The sequence below is a fragment of the Pholcus phalangioides genome, unplaced genomic scaffold (genome assembly GCF_987345545.1).
Source record: "Pholcus phalangioides strain wild (caught in Gottingen) unplaced genomic scaffold, Ppha-v1.0 ptg000013l_1, whole genome shotgun sequence".
NCBI lineage: Eukaryota > Metazoa > Arthropoda > Arachnida > Araneae > Pholcidae > Pholcus > Pholcus phalangioides.
In genome coordinates, this window is record NW_028301606.1 from 35,167,139 (window position 1) to 35,195,078 (window position 27,940).

At 34.9% G+C, this 27,940-nt stretch overlaps 1 protein-coding gene across 4 annotated transcripts in view; it reads right to left on the reverse strand.

Annotated features, from left to right (window-relative positions):
• The window catches only part of LOC149078990 (cell adhesion molecule Dscam1-like), a 134,843-nt gene that overhangs the window by 71,141 nt on the left and 35,762 nt on the right, over positions 1-27,940 (reverse strand). For all 4 annotated transcript variants that reach the window (XM_089241234.1, XM_089241236.1, XM_089241235.1 and 1 more), the window contains exons 3-7: positions 17,992-18,159; positions 15,415-15,564; positions 15,205-15,322; positions 8,349-8,527; positions 6,037-6,306 (exon numbers count right to left, since the gene is read on the reverse strand). In XM_089241234.1, coding sequence (XP_089097360.1) covers positions 6,037-6,306; positions 8,349-8,527; positions 15,205-15,322; positions 15,415-15,564; positions 17,992-18,159 — 885 coding nt within the window. The remainder of the gene's footprint in view (positions 1-6,036; positions 6,307-8,348; positions 8,528-15,204; positions 15,323-15,414; positions 15,565-17,991; positions 18,160-27,940) is intronic.

Sequence of the window (27,940 nt, forward strand, 5' to 3'; positions counted from 1 at the left end):
ATTTTACCTTTATCTTATCTTCATCTTATCTTTTTCCTTTCTTGAAGAAAGAGAGAAGGAAAAAACTGATATTTTCGAGAATTTTTTTTTGTGACGTTATAGCGAATGCTTCTTAGTTTTCAACTCGCTATAACCGAATACTTTTGTATCTTTAAAATTGTTGTAGTGAGATTCTCGTTATAAGACGTACTCGATATACAGGGTGATTTTAAAAAAAACTATCCCGACATATGGGCCCCTAACTATCATACCATTCACAGAAACTGAATGAAATTTTGGCATAAGGTATTTTGATGTATGCGCTCAAGAATGATATGGAAAACAACAGTGTCAGTCTAACAGTTACGGTTACAGTGAGAAAATTTCGAAAATATCAAATGGCAGCACCAAGTTTTTTTTGTATTGGAATGTGATCTCCATTGTGAAAAACTCTAAATAGCGTTCGAACGGCAACGGTAGCATGAAAATCACCGGCGGTAGATAGGCTAAAAGTGAGAACAACCAATAAGGACAGAGAAGCAGCATAAAATAAAGCATTTTATTGTGTTTCACAAATTTTCCACATGACCTTGTGGAGGACTAATCAGGCTGGGATCTCAGCCGAAGAAACGGTGTGACGAATTAAACGAACATTAATGCTCTGGTGCACGGCAAAGTCCTTTTTACTTTCTCCTTGCCTAGCTCCGGGGATTTTCGTGCTACAGGTGCCATTCCAACGCTATTTAGTGTTTTTCAGCATGGAGATCGCATTACAATACAAAAAACTTGGTGTTGCCATTTGATATTTTCGAAATTTTCTCACTGTAACCGTAACTGTTAGAGTGACACTGTTGTTTTCCATATCATTCTTGAGCGCAAACCTCAAAATACCTTATGCCAAAATTTCATTCAGTTTCTGTGAATGGTATAATAGTTAGTGTCGGGATAGTTTTTTTATAATCACCCCGTATATCGGACTTACGGTATTTTTCTAAGCTGATGCATTTTCATTGCAACTGCTTACATTTAAGCAAAATGAATAAGATATTTTTTTTAGTCTATTTAAATGTGGGATTCTCTCAAGTACATTTTCTTGAACGTTCGATATAACGGCCTCCAAATATAACGTTCATTTGCAGTGAAACGATGGTAGTCGTTATAATGAACGTCGACTGTACCTTTAAAGCAAAATCTGTGGGGGAGTAGTCTGGATTCTTCCATACTTACCTTTCTTTGCAATCGTTATGAATTGATGGTTATTATAAAACAAACGAACATAATTTTTATTATTTAACGCAACATTTGGTGAATAATCTTCTTTTCATGTGTTTTATGTAGCGCCATGATCTATGAATCCATATCTTCCACAAGATAACGTCTATTAATTTCCTCTACATAAAGCTTCATAAATGGACGTTCTCTTTTATTTAGGTCAGCTAGTTAGCGCTAGGGAGCTGACACAAGTGCAGTCATTCTCGACAAATATCGATGTCGATCAATAACGCGATCACTTTTAATAGATGATATTAAAATTAACCGGATTCAGAAGGGTGGTAATTATGCCTCTCATTGTATTTACGACAATCTCCATCCGTGACGTATAAATGAGGCATTTTGGGACGGAGAGAGGAAAAGTTTCGAGTGAATTATGCCTTGCGTTAAGTAACTTGTCTAACCTTTCTCTTCCGCCTGGTGCATTTTGCCACATCATGGTCGTTTTATGCAATGGAAGGGAAATTAAACCGGAATCCAGAGAATTTTCGAATGGCTAATAAAGACCGAAACTGGTATTTCGACTAAAATATCTGCAATTGGAGACGGCTGTTTCTGCCTTAAACTCGGTTTCCAGACAGATCGTATATTTCGTTAATTGAACTGCTAAAGCTTTTCTCACCGTGACAATGTACAAGGTGTTTATAATTAGAATTCCCGTTCTCTGGGTAGTTTTTCTCAAATACACAGCCGAGTTTTCAGTATATTTTAATGAGACCATGGAAGAAGATAGAGATTTATGCAACAAAAATAATTTAACTTTTACCACCAGGTGAAAAGTGACGTTTTCTATTGCGTTTTTCTTTTTATTTTAATCCATATAGCGTACACACTAGATTTCACTGGTATATACGCTACATGGACTAAAGGAAAAAGGAAAACGTATATACCAGATTTCACTGCAATACGTCCACCAGAACGTGCACTACACGAGTTTGAGCAGTGTCAGTATACTGAAACTACTCAGGACTATGTAGCGCCCATAAGTATACTGACACTACTTAGGACTATGTGACACTGCTCAGACATATGGGCACTACCCATACCTATGTGGCACTTCTCAGACCTATGTGACACTGCTCAGATATATGGGCACTCCTCAAACCCATGTAGTGCCCGTCAGTATACTGAGAGTGCTCCAACATATATGCTATTGCTCAGGCTTATGTAGCCCCCCATCAGTATACTGACACTGATCAGACCTGTATGGCACTGCTCAGACTTATGTAGAACCTCATCCGTATACTTACACTGATGAGACCTATATGGCACTGCTCAGACTTCTGTGGCGCCCGTCAATATATTGGCACTGTTCAGACCTATATTTCAGTTTCAAGAGAGGAATTCCTGTAAGCTTCCGACCTATATGATACTGCTCAGATTTATCTAGCCCCTCATCAGTATACTGACACCGCTCAGACCTATATGGCACGTCAATATACTGGCCAGACCTATATGGCACGTCAATATACTGACACTGTTCAGACCTATATTTCAGTTTCAAGAGAGTAATTCCTGTAAGCTTCCGACCTATATGACACTGTTCGGACTTATGTAGCCCCTCATCAGTATACTGACACTGCTCAGACCTATAAGACCTATATGGCACGTCAATATACTGACACTGATCAGACCTATATGGCACGTCAATATACTGACACTGATCAGACCTATATGGCACTGCTCAGAACTCTGTGATGCGCGTCAATATACTACTTCACCAAACAACAACTCTGGCCATATCGCTATATTGCAATTTACTGCCATTAGTGAGATGGGTTCGAAGTGAAGGCGCTGTCTATCGGTGGTCGCCTCGAGTTCGTTAGGGAAAATATGTTATCGATATCCTCCCTTGGGTTCGAACCCGGGACCCTGACAACAACCTTCACGATGGTAGACGAGCATCTTACCACCATGCCACTCGGGCACGCGTCAATATACTGACACTGATCAGACCTATATGACACTGTGCAGACCTCTGTGATGCTCGTCATTATACTGACACTGATCAGACCTATGTAGTGCTCATCAGTATACTCACAGTGCTCAGACCTATGTACCACCCGTTCTGGTGTACGTATTTCTTTGAAAAACTTGGTATATACGCTGTTATGGACCACGGAGAAAAAAGAAAATGCAATGGACAAACATCACGTTTTCACCCTGTGATCAAAAATTGATCTTTTATTACACGAATCTCTCTTCCATGGTCTCATTAAGATATCCTGAAAATTTGGCTGTATTCGGATAAGTAATTTTTGGGAAAAACTAATTACTCAGAGTACATGGGAACTTTAGTTATAAACACCCTGTATCTCACGGTTAGTACGAAACAATGAAGAAAGTTCAAATCCTTTTCGAGATGTTGTCGAGATATATAAGGGATGATTATGCGTCTTCTAAAATAATATTCTGTTCCTTTTAATCTAGAAATTTGTAGGCGATGTCGGAAAAATTAAACTTCTCGTATCCCTACCGTATGCGTGGAATATTTTATTGTACAAAAATTAGACATTCCTTCTTTGCTGTACTGTTTCGAAGGCGGGAATACGCGAAATAAACCAAATATTACTTTCTCGCTGCTAGACATTTGTAGCTATTTACAAAGCTTGTCCCAAACAACGTCTGAAAAACAACATGTTGATGATGTTCGCCTATCTCGTTCAATTAGATGATGAGAATCTTGTCTCTCAGTGACAGAGTGGTAAACCATCGAAACACAACTTGATACCCAAAGTTACACATTTAATTAAAGAAACAGGAGTCAATGCGTTTAATTATTCAAGAACATATTTTTTGTGTTTTCTGATTGAAATATTTTCGATTTATCTAAGCAGTAATTTCTTGTATTATCATTATTCTAACTATCTGACACCATCCCCCCGATTATAAGATTAATAATGGTAAGGGATTCATGTCTTGTTAAACATGATGCATTAAAAAAAGAATGGCTCGAGACGTGAGATTTAATTACATGTTTGCATTCGCATGCACGGCAAAATCGAGATCATGAGTGTCAAACTCGTGGCCCCCCCGAAGGAACTATTGACTACCCATGACGTCCCAACATGATCCAAAAGATGTGGATTTTGTGAAATCCAAAAAAATCCTTTGATTTTCAATGAAATCCTTTGTCTTTCACATTATGATTTTTAAATTAAAGTAAAATTTAAATAATAATTAAATTAAAAATTTTAATTTATATTTATTTTTAATAAAAAGTATGAAGAATTTACATCGGAAAAAATTATGAGCCGGAATAAATCGGCAGAGAGAGTCGCTACGTATGTGACTTTTCATTCAAATTTTTGTATGAAATGAACATTTTTGGAAGTAACAGTCTAATGAGTGTGTCGTATTTTTTAAAAGAAATTTACAATATAAAATTTGATTTCTTATGGTTTTTCAAATATGAAATTTCAAAAATTTTATTCCGATTTTCTATGTGAATTTTTTTTCCTCACCATGAATAGAAATAAATTAAAAAAAATTCAAATGTAATTTTTTCCTAAATTTTTTTTGTCACATGGTACATGAGGTCAATCAAAATTATAATTATGAATTATTTTTATTGAACTAATATAATTAATATACATTAATTGGAAATTAATTAATTGAAAATTTATATTAATAACGAAGAAAAACATGCTAAATTTACGTCCAATTTTTTGTAACTTCGAAAATGTGATATTTAAGTAGCCAGTCATCAAGTCGAAGTAATCAGCCATTCAAAAAATTGTTCTATTTGGTCACGAATTGTTAGAGCGGTCAAAAATGTTTTGAGGGGTTTATGATGAATACGGCAGAAAAAATGTCTGTCTTTAATATGTGCAAGCATTTCATAGTATTTTTTAAAATGAAAATTCCTTTCGTCATGCTACATTGCACCAAAGAATACAGTAAAAACGCAAAGACTCATAAAACACTAACTGAATTGAATAACATAGGACGACCAGCTTCTTCAAAAATGTTCCCTTTGAATGGTACGAAACGTGGGTACTGCAGAAAAGCAAACACAATGATAGATCATCTGTTCCCTGAATATAAATGTTCGTATCAGAAGACTGTTCATTTCTGCATGTTTTGCAATCACATTAGTTAAATGCCTCCATAGCGGTCGAAGTTCTAGGTTGAATTCATTTTACGGCTAAACTAAGAAACCTAGAACATTCAAATTTTAGGAAAACATTATTTAGCAAAACAACATTGATATTATAGCCTTAACAAGAGGAGAGCCTTATGAGCCTTAACAAGATGAGAAAATTCATAAAGTTTCAACAGATGTAACTGTTGAAAATTTAAGGTAACTTCAGGTTTAATCGCTTGCGTGTGTCAAAGTAGTTTTGCGATGAAAATGACCGCTTTCGTCGGTCTAGTGCTAATAATATCCGAACAAATTTCGTTCATTAAATATAAATTATAACCACCAGACTGCCTAAATTGGCCAACACTGTGAGGAAGATAAGAAAGAAAAATATTGTTATTTTGAACAGCTTTCTTTCTCGGTGACTTGTAAAATTTTAAAGCAAATTTTACTAGTTCAAATGGTGCTGTACAATGAAACAAAAATTTTTTTCTGGATATTATGCCGAGGTAAACTCGCAGAGAAAAGTCTGCTATATAGTCTCCACAGGGAAGTGAACCCAGTCCTATGATGAGATGATAAAAATTATTTCGTTCTCTAATATCAGGTTGAGGAAAAAGAAAATCAACCGCTACTATACTATATTTATTAAAACACATTATTCGCACATGATCCATATTGTGACTAATGATAACACTAACCTCCTATTCGAAGTTCTGCTGTACCTTGAGCCGAATCAACTTCATTCCATGCGAAACACTGATACATTCCCTGGTCATCTCTCCTAATAGAACTAATGTGCAGCACTTCTCGGGACATGAGCTGAACCCTGGAGTTCGACGTGAGAGGCAAACTGTCTTTCTTCCACGTGATGGTCACAACTGGATGTCCGGAAACAGTACAGTTGAGCACTGCTGATTCACCAATGTTAAACGTCTGAGATGTTGGAATAACAGCTGCGTGTAGGGGTACTGAGTAAAAAAAAGAAGAAAGTGTTGAAGCAAATAAAAGTAAGAATAATACAACATATCTTACAAGAGTTCCCCCCCCCCCCAACTCAAATTATCGACGGAATATTCAACTAATTACCTAAAGTAAAACTAAAAGATCACCGGATTATAGGAGGATCGCGTTCTGAACTAACTGCCACGTCTACATAATATTAATTAAATAACTTAGATGAGATATAAAAATTCATTTTCAATATACAAAGTATAGATTCAGATGCCTGGATTTCAGAACTTACCCAGCAACTTTCATTACTGTATATGTTTAATAAATGTGCCATGTCAATATGTTTAGAGAAAGCTGCAAAATTCTTTCAAAGTACAGTGCTTTTGTGTCGAAAAATATGCACACGCTAGCTGATACCCGGCGACGTTGCTCGCCCCATAAAAAAATGTATGTATGTATAGCTTATTAATTATTTCTGAATCAAAAAATTCTGCATCGAGTAAGAAAAAATCAGGTAAACGCTTGTAAATACACAATATTTTTTTTGTTTTTCCATCTGTTGTGTAGATGCACACATTTTTGGGATCTCGTAGAAACTTTAAAAATTAATAAAAACCGGAAAAATAACCGAAATGAAGAACGTTTTGCATGGTTTTGTAGGTCACGGTTTTGTAGAACGTTAGGCAGGGTTTTGCAGGTCACGGGATTTTTTTGACAGGGAAAAAGTAACTCATAAAACTGCCGATAGATGACGCTAGTACGAGTGACATAGATGGAAATATGCAAGTGAGACGGTTACAAAAACTTGCGCTCCTAATCCATAATCAGTTCACCTTGTAAACAGTGTATGTGGAAAAGGATGCTTAGTGCGAAGGATAAAGCTTTGTTGGTGAAATTGTTTTATGTGAACGAGGAATCAGCGACCATTGCCTTGCGTAATGTGAGGACTGGAAAAGTGTCTTTAACAGCAACAGGCATCATAAAACTTGTTCAGCGGTTTGAGGAAACTTGAACGCTGGAGGATCGTGTAAAAGCCGGACGACCATGCTTAAGGAAGGCATGTTCGCCGCGTGTTGCAGCAGAAATGGAAGCGTTAGCATCCGAATCAGCTGCAGGAACCAGCAGTGCTAGTGAAGCTGCCAGACGCTTGAGCTTACCACCATCCTTGATACGCAATATTATTCATAGAATCCTTGATCTGTACCCATACTGATTGCAGTCATGTCATGAACTTTTACCAGCGGATACGGTACAGAGGGAATCATTTGCGAGATGAGCTTTCTACAGAGTCCCAACTGGGTCTTGAGCATCTTGTGGACAGATGAAGCTCATTTTCCGCTTCATGGCGACATTAATACCCATAACTGTCGCATCTGGGCGACGTCTAATCCACGTGAGTACACGAAGAAACCATTGCATTCCCCAAAAGTGGCAGTGGTGGGGGTTCACAGGTTTGTTCATCATAGGACCCTTCTTTGAAACGCAGTGCCCAGTAAATGGATGGGAAACGGCTACAGCGAATGCACAGCGTTTTTATGCTGGCGTGAAGGTATATGCTGGCTGACGTGTTATATGTTGGCTTATGGTAGCGTTCAGTATTCAATCAATGTTGGAATCCTGTTCATTGTGCAGCCGAGAGGAACTTTGACAATTGTTAAATAATGCACATTTCTCCTGAGCACAGTTTCCTAAACGTATCTATACAAAAAAAAAATGAATGATTTCAAATGTTTTATTTATTTCTTTTTTATATCAAATAATTCTTATTATTTAAGTCGTATTATTCTTATCACTGAATGTGTCAATAATAATTATTATAGTGAATTCTTATTCGGTATCCAAACGTATTTATACATTTTCCTGTCATTCCCCTCAGAATAGGGGGAGCCAGCGTGGCCACAACCACGCTATCAATACTCAGGGAATCATATTTCCTATTTGTAGGAAAAATTGCTTCAAAATAAAATTGTCATTTCTTTTAATCCATCACCCGTTTGGAGCCATTATCATCAATTAAGATAATCCTGCACCTAAGTAAAAATAATTTTCTGTATCTCACCTGTAACAAGAAGTACTGTATCCGTTCTTTTCTCTCCCATCAGGTTCTTAACGATGCACTGATATTTACCTCCATCCGATAAACGGACATCGTTTATTTCCAATGTCCCTGAAATAACTCTCACTCTCCTGTTATCATCTGTTACTGGAATCAATCCCGTCAGAGTCTCTTTAACCCACCTGAGAAGAAATATCATAGTCTATCTTTCATAAGACTGGTTTTGTTTCTTATTTTCTTACAAATACAAACACAGAATCAGAAACCACAACAGGCAAATTTTCCAACAAGGTGGCTGGAAAAAAAAGGAGAAATAAAAATGAATAGTATTAGGAAAAAGTCCATAAAATTATGGTTGCCTTACAGCTACCCAGAAATAATAAGCCAGAAAAAGTAATACGACTATAAGCCAGAAAAATACAACTAATATATTTCCTCTTGAAGGTGTCTATCGTGGGGAAATTCACGACATCCGAAGGTAAGCTATCCCATGGGTTTACAACCCTGTTGGAAGAAAAATACTCTGTGACACAACTTAGAATATTTCCCTAACTCATCGAATCTGATGTACCCGAGTCGAATCATTTGAAAGATGGCGTAACATTTCATGATCATGATAAAAATGTATATAATTTTAAATGCAATATTACAGGAGATATTCTCCCCTTTGGAAATCTTAGATACTTCCATCATATCTCCACGACGGCTACGTTGTTCCAAAGAAATCGTATTCAACGAGTCAAGTCTTTCTTAATACCTCAAGTCTTGCATACCTGCCAGTGGTCTAGTTGCTCTTCTTCGCACCCCTTCAGCCAAGTCTCTACCCTTCTGAAGCTGGTCGGGGTCTCCGACACCCTACCGCGTATTCTAGGTCAGGATGAATTAAGCTTTGAAAGCGTTTCATGTTATAGAAACTGCCTAGAGCTTTTTTTGCATAGCAGATATCTCTACAACTGTTGACTATAGAAACATACTTTGAATTACGAAAAGTTTTCAAATCACGCACTGTTACTCAAAATGTCTTAAATTCTCCAAGTGCTCTTATACATACAAAAATAGAAAAAAATCATTTTTTTTATAAAGCCCTGTGACCTAAACCTTCCAAACCTTCCAATGGGCTTGTGTTTCCTCTTAGAAGTCATTCATAAAAATGTGCATAATTTTAAATGCAATATTAACGAGATATGTTTGAAGTTTTCAGCATTTGTCACCAATGAATGAGGGTGTGGTTCACAAATTTTGGAACATAAAATAAATTCAAAAGTCGTAAAAATTCTGTAATTGTCGGAAAATAGAATTACAAACTATTGTGAGTAAAAAAAATTAAATGGTTGAGCTTATTTATGTAAAGTCCCTTGAGTTCATTTATGAAAAGTTCTCTTTATAAAAAATATTGTCCCTAAAAATGACAACTTTTGAGCCAGCGAAAACTTGCCAACCCACTGATAATTTGTCAAAACATAGTGATGTTATATATTTGATATCTCGATAAATATTACGTTTAGAAATATGTAATTTTTCGCAAATAACTTTCTAGAGCAGGACCTATATATGAATAATTGGGATTTCAGCATACAGGAGCTATTGTATAAAAAGTTAATTTATTCACGTTTTTTACAGATAATGTTTGAGATTTTAAATGACTGCCCGTCATTTGAAACTTCTTGTAAATGAAAGTATGTTTCTAAAGTCAAATATGTTGCAGAGATATCTGCCGTACAAACAATTTGGAGTAGCTGTATATTATAAATAGCGTTAGGGTTATAGACTCAAGAACATCTCGTCTTGGGACGAATTAATATTTCAATAAATAATGTAGCTATCCATACTTAGATAAGACAACCATAATTTTTTTTATGGCGCAGTGAATTATATTTCAGCGTAATTATCAGTTTTTAGTGATAATTGCAATTATTTTGTGTTGCTGTATTTTGATATAACTGACATTCATTTTTTATGAGCATCTTTTTTTCATTCCTCGTTGGGCATTTGCCTGTTCTGGCATTTGTATTATTAAAAATAATAAACATAAAAAATAATGGTTTAGATTTAAAAAAAAACAAATATTATATTATATCAAAGTAGATTATGAATTTGATTTATATGCACGTAAAAATGTCTTTATATCCAAAAATCAGATTTTTCAATCAATTATTCATCATGTACCTCGAGATAACAATCTCCAAAGAAATTTACTATCAAGTAACGCTTTATGACATTAGCAGCTATAACTGACAGCGCCGTCATAAACATATTTCTTCGAAAATTAATACTTCAAAATCTAACGAGAGAGAACAAAAAAATTCTTATTCAAACGCTATCACTTTCATTAACATTGTATTACCTTTTTCTGAAAAAATAAAACGAAAAAAAAATATATAAGGAAAAAAAAAGAATGTATGTATGTATATATGTTCTAATACAGTAGTTTAACTTAGGAAAAAAAAAATACTCCAAGCATGATACTGAACTAACTCCTAATTAAATTTCCGGAAATGTGCTAAAAACGATGAAAGCCTATTTTTTTCCCCTTCTCTTTCTCTTCTATCCTCTTTTATCTTTCTTTTTTTAATTTTTAATCGATATTCGTTTTTCGTTACTGGTTATTAAATATGAGTTTCCTTTACCTAAAGCTCGAAAAAAGAACTTACAAAAAAAAACTGAAATATTCTCCTGTTCATAATTCAAGAGAAGCGGGAGCAGTTCATGAGTGAAAAAAGGAGGGGTTATAGACTCAAGAACATCTCATCGATTTAATTAAAATTCGCTCTCTTGTTCGTTTCCATCCAAGAAACTACCGTGAAGGGGGGAAAAAAATTGTAAATTTTCGATGCAGTGAATATTACTGAAAATAAAAATTGAATTTTTTTTAAAGCATAGAATATTTTCTTTCCCTTCATCTGTAACTAATCGAAGCCTTGAACATCCTCTTTTTCCTTAATGATTTTCTCTTCTTTTTTTTTTTCGTGAATTACTCAAGGCTAGTTACAAATTACTTTGAAAATTGTTACTGTTCAGCCTCAATTTCATTCTTTAATCTCCTGATGGCCTTTTCTTTCTTTCTTTCTTTTTTTTCTTTCCATAATGCAGATAATGATCCCGAGGATATGACTGAACAAAAATGCTGATTTCCTTATGTCTTTTGTTCTTTTTTTTTTGTATATATATTATTACTTTCCCATTTTCTTCCTTTTTTCTTCAGGTGTAGAAGTAATTGGTTGTGAAGAGGCTCAAGATGTCCCGATGATATTATATTTTCAAAAGTGTTCATTTCTATTTTTTTTTCATTCTCTAAGCAAAAGTAATTCCTATTTTCCGGTGTTTAGGTATGCAGTAGCCATCTATATAGAAGTTTTTAGATAAATGGATTCTGAATGCAATTGATTCTTTATTCATTAGTTTCCTGGTTATGATAACCTTTCGTCCATTAACTACGAAAGAGAAATTTGCCTATCATTACGAATACGTATGAATGACAGTATGTAATTATACCTTTTGTATTCCCCCCCCCCCTTTATACTTTTTTCAATTTGATTCTATTTTACACTTCATTTTTTTTCTTCTTACGTTTGTTTTCCCATTCAAAATACGATTGTCTGCTGTTCTATTTGACAGACAGTTCATCAACCTTAATTACTCAGACAATATAAAAGAGATTTATATGTAGGCATTAAGGCTTCTTTCATTCTAATTAGTAGGTATTCAGCCACTTTATTCGTTAATGGATTGAATTTTATGAACTTAATTAATCAGATTCAATACACCTTGATGAGCAAATGCAGAGTTTTATTATTTTTTGACGGAAAACGTCTTACAAGTAGGGTCAGTAAGGCGCACAGCGGGTCCAAATCACGGAATTAGCTTAAAAAATCAAAACAATTAAGTTTTCGCATCGAGAGAAAACCATATATATATATATATATATAAGTGTGTAGACAAATGTCTGGTGTATCTTGAGGTGTTTTTATTTGATGATACTTGTTCTATATACATCGGTGAGCACTGTGGGGGGGGGGGGGTCAGAGTAGGATGATACCTCACTCAAATGGAATTTTCAGAGGAAATGCGATGAAAAACTTAAATTTCTTAGCTTATTACTCCGTTGTGTTTGAGTGAAACCGCAAATCTCTTTTTGCCATTCATTTTTAATTTATTTTATTTTCGATAGTTTGTCTTTTCAGCTCCGCGAAGAATAAACTGTTTTAGGAAATAGTACTCGAATTTTGCTTTCTTTCAGTAGTTTTGAGCAGAAAAAGTGACTAACGAAAGAAATTCCATCTTTGTCCCACCGTTAAACTTCTTTTCAGGTGTTTCATATGTTGGGGGTGAACATGTTATATGATTCATTGCCACCCGTAGCTGCCCGTTTTCTGGAAATATATATATATATATTTTAAATCAACTTATGTGTAACTCGCATAGTGATAATGTGGTGGATTGGGCTTGATTTTAGAAAGTACAAAGATATCTTTGATGAAAAATCAACAAACACATTATTTATAACATTCCCTCGAACTTAAAAGTATTATATTTCATATGAATATAAAAACATTTCTTCAGTCAACTTTTAGAAAATTTAAAATCATAAATTCATGTTTCCTCGAAAAGAGTTCGTCGTGATTAGAAACAATAAACAATAGCCATGGAAAATATTCCAACAAAGAACAAAGCAGAACTCGGAGAATTGTCCAACACATTGGCTAGAAGAGCGTGAATCCTAGGGAAGAAAGTCTTTTGAAGAAGAACAGCACGAACTGGCTCTGCTATGCAGTACAAGCTAATGTCAGACCATCCAATCAACGCAAAATTACGATACGAAGCTTCACTATCGCTTTAGATGAATTTTAAAACCAGACTCGCTTCTGGCGGATTTTTTTTTTTTTTTTGTGTAAATTTTTTAATTTGTGGAAAAAATTGCGTAAGACTAAATCGATTTAAACAATAAATAATGTATTTTTTAAGTGTTCACTATGAGTATATATTTGTTCATTTTCAATAATCAGTGGTCTGTCTTTTTTTTTTTTTTTTTTTTTAAATTTCATTCTAACGTGAAATATGTGATCGATAATCTGAATCTAAAAATATAAATTGTGTTTTGTGATTTCACGTAGTTTATATTTGAAGTGTTGTGTTATAAGGAAAACGAAAGCTCTATGAATTGAAAGCTTAATTTATGTATTGATTTAAGCATTATTTACTATGCATTATGTACATCATTTAAGTATTATGAATTGATTTAAGTGCTCCGAAAAGAAGTATTTAGACTGTGGCATTTTGTTAAAAGTACTTTGTTATCATTGTTTATTTCAACTTCTTAGTTCTGAGTATAATCAATGAAATTAATAACAAATATGAGTAATAACTAAAAAAAAATTTAATTCGGGCTTTAAAACGCAAAGAATTGCAAGAAAATAGAAAATGTGGTAACCGTGTTGAAAATATTTTAAAATTACCGAATGCAATCATTATTCATTCATACCTCTCAGCCTGTGGGGATGTATATTTTTGATGTGGATAACAAAGAATTTTCAAAACATATGCACTAGTTTTAAAGATAAAAAAATAATTTCCAGCTAAATTCGTTATACGGACCACTGTGAGGAAAAACGATTCACACGATTTCCCCACGAACTTCCACGCTTTTGTTTACATTTTATAATGTTCACTTTTACAATTTAACAGATCTAGCAAATCTAACTCTAAATATCTTTATAAAATATATAGCTAAGAAAACAAAACACGGACCTAAAATAATATTCTGGAAATTTTTGACATCTTAACCACAAACATGATGGCTGCCAATTTGAGGTAGCCAGCACTTAGACGCGCGTGCACTGAAATTAGTGTATGACTCTGCTTCCCTACGAGTAAACAAATCAAGCGATGTATTGTTTTGTAGTTGTTTAATTACGTAACAAGAATAAATAGTAAAAAGTATATATGAGAATTTGGAATAGTTATAAAGGATCAAATTGCGAATAATTTGTAAAATTTCCCTATTTTTTGCCGAATTGTTGAAATATCTCGCCAATAAGAAGCAGAAAGTGTGTAAAAAATGCATAGCAAACGGAAGAGAAAGATCTGAGAAACCTAAAAAGGGGAGGGGCTGAAATAACATACATCGAGAGTGCAAAAATGCTGATTTTCCTATGTATTTGTTTTTTTTTTTTATACATATTATTTCTTTCCCATTTTACTTCTCTTTTTCAGGTCTGGGAGTAATTGGTTGCGAAAAGACACTGATGTTGTGCCGATAACGCTATATTTTCCAAAGTGCTTATTTCTATTTTTTTTCTTTTCTGTATGCAAAGTATTTTTATTTTTTACGGTGCTTAGATTTACAGTAGATACCTGTATATAATTTCTTAGATAAATGGATTCTCAATACAATTAATTCTTTATTCATTAGTTTTTGGTCGTGGTAACCTTTCTGTCCATTATCTGCGAAAAAGAAATTACCCTATCATTAAGAATACGTATGTATAACACAGTATGTAATTATATCTTTTGTATCCCTATAATTCATTTTTTCAATTGAATTCTATTTTACATTTTCACTGTTTTTTTTTCTAACGTTTGTTTTTCTATTCAAAAAATATGGTGTTTTGTTATTCCCTTTGACAGACAATAGTTCATCAATCCTAACTATGCAAAGAATGGAAAGATTTATGATTAGCAACTAACGCTTGTTTTCATTCTAATTAGCAAGTATTGAATAACTTTTGTGGTGAATAGATCGAATTTTATAAACTTAATTAATCAGATTCAAAAAATGGTCAGTTTCCTTGAAGAGCAAATGTAGAGTTTAATTAATTAATTTTTAATATCACCGATCCTTACGTTTTTAAAGTTCTAATACCTGTAAATAGGAGGTGGTTGAGCTTGAGAGACGCAAGGCATCTGGACTTTACTGCCTTCCATTCCACGGATCTGTGACATACCGAATGCTATCCTTGGAGCCATCGGTGAGTGTGGCTCTGAAAAATGCGTATGATGCTATTGAAAAGCATGTGTGGATGGTGTTTATCTATTATTTTTCATTTAATTTAAGTTGCACTCTGATATTTACCCGTAACGACAATCTTGCCAGCTGATGCGCTCGTTACTATCTCACCAGTGAGTCGGTGTTTCACTCGACATCGGAAACTTCCGAGCGCTTCTCTGTCTTGTACCCTGTATAGAAGTAGTTCACCAGTTGGCAACATACTGTACGAGTCATCTGTGAATAAAAATTCAAAACAAGCCAAATATTATTATGAATGTAACCCGATTTTAAAGTGAATTTATTTAGACGGATGAATATGTATATCTGGTAGTGTGGCGGAGTAGAAGAATGCATTCAATGGCAAAAAAAGAAGACACTTGTGTTCTTTAGGAAAATTCTCCATAGATATTCAGACAGGTATCGAACTGCTTGAGAAGAAAATAACCATTGTCCATTGTTCTTAATTAATTACTTTACTGCGAAAATTGTCATCATCTGAACATCATTAAACACAACAAAACGATACATTATGCAGCTCTTAGGGACCCTAAGGTGGTACTTAAGCCCTCTTTCATTTTGCCCAGTGACATTGATGCCGTTGAGACGGCAGTAGGGACAATTTGTTTTTGGATAAATATTCAAATATTTTTTTGAGCTGCGTAGAGCAGCCTCATTATCAAGGGTTCCGCTGAACAACCTTATTGCCATTACGGGTTCCGCTGAACAGCCTTATAACCATTACGGGTTCCGCTGAACCGCCTTATAACCATTAAGGTTTCCCCGAAAAACTCATGTTGAGAACCCCTATTCTAAGGTAGTATTTTCTTGTAAATAAGGAAGTGAATGAAGTTTTCATCTGCCACAATTTTATTCCTATTATTATTCACTCTATTTCCATGTATCATAAGATATAAGCTTCAAATACTTCTTTGAATTGTATAAATCCCACATATAACAAATTTAAGTAGTCTATAGAATTCCCCCATGTTATGTCAGAAATGATACATATTAATTACATTTCATACTTTGAAATGGAAATGAAAACCAATGTGTGTGCTGAAAACTGTAAAACGGAATCGTGTCGCTTAGGAAGAAGCAGCATAAATTGACGCAAGGAAATCCGATCGCAGTGCATCTCTCACTCTCTCTCCTTTCATCTCATTGAATTTGACATTATGAGTTGAACTTCCCTAACATTCTCAAATTTCCTTCAGAAAAGGGTCTTCGAAAAGTAATTCCCTAACAATTTCCGTTGAAACGAGTCTGGATGTCTGGTTGCGCAAAAGGAAGGGAAGAGTCGGAGAAATTCGGTACAATGCTTTCTAATCAATCGCCGATAACGCTTCTCATTCTGGAGAATGAGAGCGTCGCTGATGCCGACGAGACTTTGCCCCTAGTGTAAACCTGTCATTCTATTCCACCGCCTTCTCCCGTGCATTTGATGGGAAAATCCTTCTCCATTTTCCCTTCACCTCTCCCCACTTAGACATGTTCACCCATTCGGTACGCATTCCCTCGCTGATCCTCCATCTTTCTCATTGGCACGTGCACGCACGCCAGCACATGCACTGAAGATTCCGGAGAGTTATCTGGAACCGAAATTGGGAATCGGATTTAAAGCTACGCCAGCAGCTAATTAGAACTGCATTGGCAATGAAACGGTCTCACGTTTTAATTTAAACGGGGAAGGGGTCCAAAGAGATAGGAACCGTCTTGCATAAAGCATGCAATTTCATTCTGCATGTCTAGCGACTCTCCTATCGCTCCTGTCTCTCTCTTCCCCGCTATTTAACTATTCAGATTTTCATTCCAGCTTCCTCGTCCGTCAGTGTCTGCCGTCAGACTGTCATTCTTCGATCGTTTTACTATCACTTCATTTAATCTGGCAGAAGCTAGAGACGGACTGGCACACTGTTCTAAAAGAAAAGTTCTTCGATGGTTGCCATTGCCAATTTAGGAAGGAGATTAAATCATAATAAACTTGCCTCCGACGCTTATTAGAGAGAATGAGCACCTGCAAAGTTTGTTTTTGTTTTCCACAGTATTTGAGAGGAATGGAAAGCAATTTACGTCACGTCAATTAAATTAATGCTTTGGTGAAAAGCTGCGACACATTTAATATAAAGACTCTTAAACAGAAATTAATTTCGAAAACTAATTTCATTTTTAATCTTTTAACCAGGGCCATCATACCACAAATGATCGAAAGAAAGCCGCGTCGTCCAATGAACTAGACATTTCTTCTACAAAATGTTCGGAAGTTGCCTGGTGCGCCGTCTTTGAACGTTAGTACGTGGATGCAATGCTGGAAACAACGAGGTTTATGCGTGGAGTATTATGCTGGAGAACTGGAGAAATCGTGAAATACCCAGGCTCTGCCGTAAACACTTCGGCAAGGAGTATTATGCTGTAAGAATAACTCATTAACGTCACCTGTTCCTTTACAAGAGCGATGCATCTCGGTCTGGAATTAGACGGAATAAATATATTTAACCCCACCTTTTCTCTTCGTATGATCGAGATGCTTCATTGGTAACCCTATGGAAGGGAATTTTTTGATCATTCAATCTATACCAGACAACTATATTTTTCCTCAATTTTTGCCTTTCAGTGCAAATCTATAAACAAATTAGGGGATGAGTCTACACGCAGCTCGCTCACCTTTGTTTTCATTCGCCTTGAATATGAGTGCTTCACCATCGTTCCTTATCCAAGCTTCAAGCTCGACATATTCACGAACGAAGGAAGGCAAATGACAACGTAGAACAGCGGTGTTTCCCCGAATCACGTAGTCATCGTACACTTGAGGTGAAAACTTTTGTTGCACAACTGAAACGAGAGAGAAAGAGGAAGAGAACCGTAATTTTGGAAAATGTACAAATTTGCAATATTCACTATGTTTTAAGTCGGTGTAGTAGCATTGGTGCATCAAAGTTTGATAGGAACTAGATAACACAGAGAGATCAACACCATCTATAGCAGAGAGACACCGTGCGAAGCTCGTGACGTCACTGAAGAAGCTCATTTCACCTATAGTCATTGGATATACTGCAAAAAAGGTAAAGATATCGAGTGCGTCAGGCTACTGTATCCAATGGCTACAGATGAAATGGACTTATTCAGTGACGTCAAAGGTTCGAGCAAAGGTCTTCTGCTATTGATGGTGTTGGAAAGATACGATAACTCTAAAATTTCGCCAAAGAAACCAAATTTGCATGCGCTAATATGTAACTGTTAAAGCAAGATTCTCAGATATATGCATTTTTTATGATTAGCCATTTTTCGACCCATTAGCATGGAAGCTAATCGGTTGCCAATCAGGAAAAATAGAAATGTATATTTTTTTTAACATTATTATTAATCATCATCTCAATTATCTCTCATACATTTCACTTGCCAATTCTACTGAATAATTTTCCCAATAAAACCTTTTCAATGCGACAGTATTTTATTTCAGACCCCGATCCAACGAAAATGTAAATTTAACATTGTTTATGACGTTAAGAAATTTTAACTGTTAAATTATGGTTTATAGTTTGATGCACGATATAAATTCTTCGTTAATAATTGTATTATATTTTACACAATGGTCAAGCAATCCAACAATGTCTGATTCAGTTGGACATTACTGCATTCCAATCAGTTGTTAACTATTGTAATTGCGTTTAAACGGTGTTCCATAACACTAGTTGATTAACAAAAAAAGTCTTTTATAACAATAGCTGATCCAACAGTGGGTGATCGAACATGAGAATCCTTGATCCGCGGGCGTGAAAGTGTTTTATAGCAATGCTTGATCGAAAAGTATTTTTCAACAATACTTGATCCACCAGTGTTAAGAAAGCAGTATTTGGTCTAATAATATATTTTTTTAAAAAGAGTGCTTGATCCAACAGTGTAAAAGTATTTCATAAAACAGTGTTTTTAAGTATATTTCATGCAACAGGTGTTTCATATATATTTAATATATAAATTAAATATTTTGTAACAATAGTTGATCCACCGACCTCTATAAAACGTACAAAAAGGACCCAACTAACCATTTCCAACTGAGTTAAACAGAGCATTTTTTGCAAAAACCCCGATGGAATATGCTATTGTTATGAAACATTATTAGAGATGGTTGTTGGACACAGTTTTGATATTAATAAGATCTAGAATGATTTTATTAGTCTCTCTAAACAGTGTCAGTGTAACTTATAAGAATACTTGAATCTATGGCGTATACAACAATCGTCGATGCAACAATATTTCATGAACGTTGATGTAATAATATGTCGCAAAATAGTTATAAAATCAGATTATACGAATAGTTTATCAAAAAATATTCATAGCTATCAAAGCTATCAATATGGTTTTCGGTTTATTTTATCTAAAATATTCATACAAAAAATTTTTTTAACACTAATTAACACAACCATATCACAAAACATTGATATAATAGTGTTTGATGATACTCCACCATCTGACAATATTTTTTTTTCGGCGATGTAGCAGTGTGCGAAAATAGCAATGTAATTTTTACCAGTATTTAAAGTTCTTATCGACCCGTATTTAAAGTTCCCCGCCGTATTATCAATAAATGCTCTCAAAGCACAAAAATTCAAACTCATAGGATCACACAAGAATAAATCGTTAATTCACTTACAAATTTTCGATGCTCAACAAAGTTGCGCTGAAATGGAATCCTTAGAGATTTCTCCAATTCTATTTTTAGGTTGGGAAAATTGCAAATTTTCGGAGAAGAAAATTAGCGAGTTGTTACCGAAATCGCGACATTACTTCAACCAACTGGATCTACGAGAAAATAAGTTTAAAAAAAAAAAAGTGAAATTTTTCTCGTTTCTTGAAATGTTGATAGATGACGATCATTAAAAAAACTGCCAGAAGCGTTTACAAGTCTGAAAGTAATCCCCAAAAGTATAACGACATCACATTTTCGCAATGCAAGCCTCGTTTGCTTAATTGTGAACATTACGGAAATTCTCCATGAATGTTCGACGTTGTCGAACTTCTGGCAACGTCACATCCACTTCAACATCATCACCACTCACACGCATAGTACGTCGCCGTGTAAATTTCGGAGTATAAAAAAAATGTCTCTGGAGGTTGTGGAGATTTAACCAGTTATCGGTCTGAAACGGGAAGAAGAGGCGAGACATTTTGCCTCCGAGCCTCGAAATACTCGCATGAACAAGCCGCAGACAGCCCTCAGGACACAAAATTGAAATTACCGTAAAAGTACTTGAACCGCAAAATTATGGGAAGAAGAACCAATATACTGTTAGGAATTCTAAAATGGCTCATCATCGAAATCGAATCATGGGAAAATCATTTTTTTTTTCAAGGGAGAAGAAACCGTTTCTTACTTATTTTTTCCAACTTCTCCCAGCTCCTTATCTTTCAGGTCGTAAAAATCCGACGGCTAATAATTCGAATGAATAAGCATGCTATAAATTCTAAGTTGGTGAGATGGAGGAGGAGTGAGAGATATAAGGGCGTGGCAACCAAATCTCTTTTCCTCTGATTTGCATTTCTCCATTCCCTCCACCTCTTTTTTCTCCACGTGGAATGCATGGTTGATTTTCTATTAGCTTTCGCGGGATAAGAATTTCACTCGCGAAATTCGTTACTTTTCCTAATATCAGATTTTAAGCTGAACACTGCAATGGATACGCACGTGTGAATTCGGATCCCTAAAGAGAAAGTGATATTACAGCTCCTTGCACTTCTCAGCTAAAGGAATACTTAATTCTGCAGTTAAATATTTATTTATATACGTATCTTTTTATAAACTGTATTAAATGTTTATATTTCCCAATGTGTAGTCCAACAGTTATTCACTGGTATCCAAAACTATGTTTACATTCACAAAAACACCGATTTCTTCATTATTATTTAATGCACAATGAATAATATATAAGAAGCTTATTTTCAAAAGGGAACATTTCCAGTTCTTTGCTGAAATGCACTTTCTAATGGTTTATGTGTGGATCTTTGGGATAAACTGTCAGATAATGTAGCCGGGATTATCCAAACGGGATAAATTTTGGTAGAAATCACAATATAAAGTTGTAAAGAAATTACTATCAAAAGTGAACATATATACTTTGTTCATTCATTTCGGTATTTTTCAACTCTTGATAACTGACCTCTCGATAACGGACACCCGTGGGACCGACAATTTTTTCCACCATAGAAGAGTGTCAGCTAGGATGGTGGGGTACACTGATTCCCCTTCGATGTAATTCAAAATTTTGTCCGGCAGTGGAGGTCTCCGCTAATGAGAGTATCCCTTATGAGAGATTACACTGCAGAATGATCGTATTTGTTATGTTATTGACGAGAGGGCAGTATGGGTGCCTCTCAAGGCTGGTTAAAACGTTCTGGAAACAACAGATGACGTAGAAATTTCCAATTTGTCAGACTTGACCAGCTAAAATTGTAATCAAGTTCAACATTTCCACTAACTTTCTTTTAAAACGAAACATTTTCAAGATTTCATTGTGGATAACCCTCTTGAACGTTGATCAGAAAGCATAGCATTCAATTATCCTTCTAGAAAACCAAACGCATTCAGCAGAAATACGTTGCCACTTTGTACGTTAGAAGCGGAAGTGTTCCCTTTTGAAAATAAGCTCCTCATTTCATGACATGATGAGCACAGGGGAAGAAACATGATTATAAACTTAAAAACTGAACGTATATGATGGTAAAATAACTGAAATTAAATTGTGTGTGTAAAGAATAATTTTAGAAATCAATTTAACCCTTTCTTTGGCAGTGTTGCTCTAAGAACTAGCGTTGCTCACTCAAGCAACACGAGTTCTTATATTTTTCAAGTAAAGACATTTTATACGTTGAGCTCGTTTAGGCATTGATGCTTCTAAGCAACTCCTAAACATTAGATTTTTATTTGTGAGCTATTTAAGAGGTTTTACTAATCAGAATTGCTAACAGGTATACCGCGCTGTTTCCTATTTCTATATAAATCAAGAAAGAATGATTCTTGAATCTTTAATTTTAGAGGGAAATACAATGTGTGGAAAATACATATTGCTGTGCATTCTTAAACAATGATAGAAAAGTAAGTTGAAAAACAATAAATGGTATTTTTATACTATTCAAAGTCAGGTATCTATACATTGGTTATTGACAATATATATATATATATTTTTATTCAATTACATTCAGTGTAACTCATTTATCTAAGTATAACCAACCTCCTCAAAGATGTTCTCCTCTGGATATTTCAGTGCTTGCCAATTCAAAGATTAAAGAAGCACGGATTAAAAAGGACAACATTTTGTGAATCGGTCGATCCTAGAAAGTTTTCTGGAATCACTAAAGAATAGTCTGTTCCATACGAAATATATGCGGAACTTTACGAATATTGATTCAAACATGTTCATCCGTTTCGAATTTATCCAAAATCGTTTAGTCATCGGTTAATCTTCCATATTGTACAATATAGTGAATTTTGTGTTCATTCTTATAATGCCAGTTTCTTTGTATAGTATCTTTCGCACTAGAAAAAAAATATCGCTATTTTCGATTTTGAGCAACAGCTCCTACTTCACCACACATCACCTCCGGCTATATCACCACTCAGCAATTTTGCTGCCATTAACGAGTTGTTGTGGAAGTGAAGACGTGAATCTCGGTGGTCGCCTCAAGCTCATTGAGGGAAAATACTTTATCGATATTATTCCCCCAGTTCGAACTTGGGACCTCACGACAACCTCCATGGCGGTAGATTATCATCTTACCACCACGCCACTTGGGCGCAAAGCCCCTTCAAACTGCGTCTCTTGATTCAAACACACTCTAGATCTTGGATACTTTGACCTTAAAATTCGATTCTATGATACACACATCAAGAAATTAGCATCACTTGAAAATTTAATCGGAACACGAATGCTCCGATTGCATATAATATGAAAGTATGAAGTTTGTGCGTGTGCTTGTCTTATAAAAGTCATACGGGCAAGGATAGTATTCAACTCGGAAGAAGAAAAAATACATAATGGCTGTGATTTAAATTTCAATTTAATATTCGAATAAATATGTTACCGCACTTGCATTAAACCAATAAAACAATCCCGTTGCTTGAGAAAATATTTCGTGAAAGAATCAGATGCGAAAACTCTTGCAATATCAATTACTTAGGCATCCGTAAAATCTTTGTTAGAGTGAAAAGAGTGTTGTTGCTTTCTATTTCGAGTGATATTGTATCAGTAATATATCGTACATTTTAGACCTGACTAGAGGGGGAGGGCAAACCAATATTTGCATTACTTACGCATCCTGTGTCAATTTAATAAGTCTGCGAGGTTCCTTTTCTCCATAAGTAAAACGAAAATATTAAGTTTGATCTTTTTACTGCGCACCATCTTCGTTCTGGGATATACATTACATTACTTCACTCGAAGGATCTAATAAATTGGATTTTATTCTACTTCGCTTTTGAAACATTTTATTTCATTTATTCACGGTGTTTAGACATTTTTCCAGCTATTATATATATTAAAACATTATATCTTCTAATAAATTTCATCGAATCAATACAGCAAATAATAAGCTATGGTTTGGAAATTAAAAATTATTGATATCATAAATTTTCTGCGTAACTCCATCAACATATCTTGTGAATATATTTTTTGTGATAGATAATGCATATGTTACGATACATGGCAGGGAATCTCAAAGTAAGCACCTTGGCCCCCTCACAGGGGCCCAGCGAGATATTAACTACTGTTCATAATTCCATTTACATATTTGTATTTATATTCCATTGGTCGAGACGTTAAGCTTATCCGAGGATGATGTCACTCCGCTATCTCCATACGAAGGTGTTTTTTTTTAACAGCTGGCTAGTGAAGATATAGTTAGGAAAGAGAAAATGCAACTTCCCTCGCGGGGAATCGAGCCCACATCCTTTCACTTTCCGGGTGAACGCAGTAGACTACAAAGGCAACGAATATCTCAATCTTTCTTTTGATCTCGTGTGTACTGATCGGAACCGTACATGGACGGTCTGTAATGTTACAAAGCGAAATTGTTACGGCTCTGCAAGCACGTCACTGCCTTGCAGACACAATCTTTATGCAAGACGGAGCTCCTCCACACATTGCAGTGTGTGTTAAGGATGTTCTTAAAACACATTTTACAGAAGAACGTGTCATCAGCCGGCGGTTCCCTAATCTATGGCCCGATCCCCGGACCTTAATCCATGCGATTTTTGGTTTTAGGGGGCATTTGTAACGTCTGGTAAGTCGTGACAATCCAAGAACTTTATCTGACCTTAAAGGCAGCATTTTACGCCACGTGCTGAACATTTCAACGCACACACTTCGGTCAGTTGTGGAACATGCCATCTTACGATTTCACATGGCATCTGAAAATGATGCCCATCATGTGGAACATGTTTTGTTGCAGTAACAATTGTTAAAATTGTAAACTTTTGCCTAAATGTGCCATTTCTTTACAAAACGCCCTCTGGTGGCGACATAACAAATACTTATTTTGCTCTGAAACAAATTCCCTCTACTTCATGAAGTCCTCCACAAAATTTCAGACTTTTCTGATGACTGGTTTTACCTATATAGGCTACTTCAGAATAGGGTCTTTTAATTATGGACAGCCTGTACTTTCAAAATGATGATCCCGATAAATTTGCATGGTTTCAAAATCAATTTATTGACACTGCATCGTTTGAACTTACTGCTGTAGGGGGAGAGAGTCTGATTGGGTTGTCTTGCGGAAATTCATTAAAAACAAAGTTTAGCATTGTGTCCTGGTTGTCAGTGAAAGATGAATAATCACACACTTCTAAGTGCGAAAGCTCAGACAGTTTTAATTCCATTGGATCTTAGTTGTGTGAAACTGGATTTTAGTCGCTCGCAGTCACAAAATTAAAATATCGTGAGAAAATCGACGTAGAAAAAGAAATTAGGGTAGTTGCGTCTTGTTTAATTCCGCGATTTGAGTAATTATGTTGATCAACTGGCTCATCCATCTCAGTGATATCATATATATCACGCTCATTAAAATTTGTTGCATACATATTTGTGTGACCTAAAATGTGTTTTACTTAACCAATACAAACATTATTGATGTTATAACTATATTCTATTAATTAATCCCTCATGATATAAATAAATCAGAATTGACTAATTTGTAAAAATAAAAGTGTTGGAATTTCACACATGAAGAAATCTTGATTCATCAAGGACGCCGAGAATCGAAAAAGTTTGAGAACCTCTGATACATAGGATATATAAATCCGGTTATCATGCATAATCACCGAGCATTTTGGAAAGTTTCATACATGTCCCCAAATTTATCACTTATACCGGCGAATACGCACAGTGTCCAAATGTCGTTGGTAAACTTGATAAATTTTACTAAATTAATCACTTTAACCGGTGATTATTCATAGTACTCAAGCGTCTGAGATAAATTAAATAAGTACATTTTTTTACTTTTACCTGCGATTATTCATAATACCCGCGTCGTTGGTAAGCATGATAAATCGTACTATATAATAAACTATGCATGATAATTCATACATGTATTCTGCCATTGTAACGGGGTATGATCGGGAAATTTGTTATCATTATACCGGGATCCGACTATAAAATAATCACAGATACTAGACTCATTTGGAAGTTTATTTTTACTTCTCAAATTTACCAACGACGCTTGGTTATTATGAATAATCTCCGGTCAAAAAAAAGAGACAATTGTTTTAGTGTTTATCAAATTTAACAACGACGCGTGGATATTGTGCTTATTCGCCGGAAACGTAATGAAAAAAAAATTCAAACTTACCAAAACGATTGGTAGATATGCATAATACCTGGTTATTATGCATAATATCCGATTTATCACATTTACCGTAACATACGCAGTCGCTATCGCAGATCCATGTATTTCTAATTATTTAAGGATGGTGCAACAATAAAAATAAATATTTAAAAACTATTTAAAAAAATGGTTTTTTAAAGATTTTCAAATTATGTGAAAAAAATCGGTATTTTCTTTGAAAAACCTCATCAAAACAAAGCAATTTCTTTTTGTAAGATTACATTATTGATGATTGAAATACATACTCTGCGATTTTTATACGTCACTGAGTTTTATACGATATGATCTGCTGTTTTTTTTTTCTGAGAGGGGATGGAATAAACACAAATATTTAATAATTGCTTTTTGAAAAAAAATATATTTTTTAAGATTTGAAAATGCAGCATAGATATGAAAAAAAAAATCGGTATTTTCGGTACAAAACATTACGAACAAGCCCTTTCTTTCCAAACAATTTCATTACTGGTGAATGAAATTTTTGTATGCAGATTATATGCTCCTCTGGTTTGTTCAACGATTGTTTTCTTCAACAAAGTGAAATTTGCATCCATGGATTATCTGCAGGAAAATACTGTTGTTTTGAATTTTACTACGTTTTTTTTTTTTCCTTCTCTATAATTTTGTGTCATCGTTTACGTATACGTATTTCTCCCCCCTTTACTTGTGTTTCATATTTGTGTAATAAATTCATCGTTTTTCATCATACTTATGCTTTTTTCTCCTCTTCGTTATGGATAGTTTCGATTAGTTGCTCGTGCTTAATGAAGTTGATGCCTGTTTTTCACAGGTTTTGATGATAATAAATTTTATTTATCATTCCCTTGAAATTCGTAATTCTTAAATTATAGTTCATCTCATTATTATAGGATCTACAGTTTTTTTTTCCGTCCTTTATTTTTCTCTTTCTTTTTTCCGTATTTATACAGGTAAATTATATATAAAGTGAACGCAGTACGATAGCTTTCAGTTTCTGAAAACAACCCGGACTACCATAATTTCCTACGAATAAAATTAGCCTTTTTTCCTACGATTATGTATTAAGGAATAAGTGAATAGTTTAATGTGGATTATAAGCATAATTATTATCTATACATAGCCTATATTATCTTTTCTTCTGGGATTGAAATAAAAATACATATTTTAAAAATAATGCAGAAAAATAATTTTCAAATGTATCTTGGAGCACATATAAATATGAGTAGAAAACGTTTTGGCTAAAAAAGCGGAGTCAATAGTTCCTTTCATTTCTCAAGATTTGATTAGTGGTGACACAGATTACACACACACTACCTGAACGTTGATTCCCACGATGAATGGAGATTTTATTTAGTTTTATGTGCGTTCAGGAATTGAAAAAATAGTACAAGGTTTTTAACAACTGGCTGCTGCGAAGATGAATTTTGTAGAAAGAGAGAATATTCAACTGCCTTTGCAGTTGAAAAAAAATTCACCTTCGCAACAGCCAGTTGTTAAAAACCTTGTATGGATAGTGGAGAGTAACGTCATCCCCTTTTATAAGTCGCTATCTGGTGGCAGCGTCAGCAGATGCGAGCTTGGCCTGAGTCAGGTCCGGTCGTCCATATACGGCCTCTTTCAGTGTACACGAGGTCCAAGGAAAGATTGAGAGATTCGTTGCTTTTGTAATCTAGTGGTCTAGGGCGTTCAGCCGGAAGGTGAAAGGACGTGGGTCGAATTCCCTGCAAATGCAATTGAAATTTCTCTCTTTCCAAAAATTCATCTT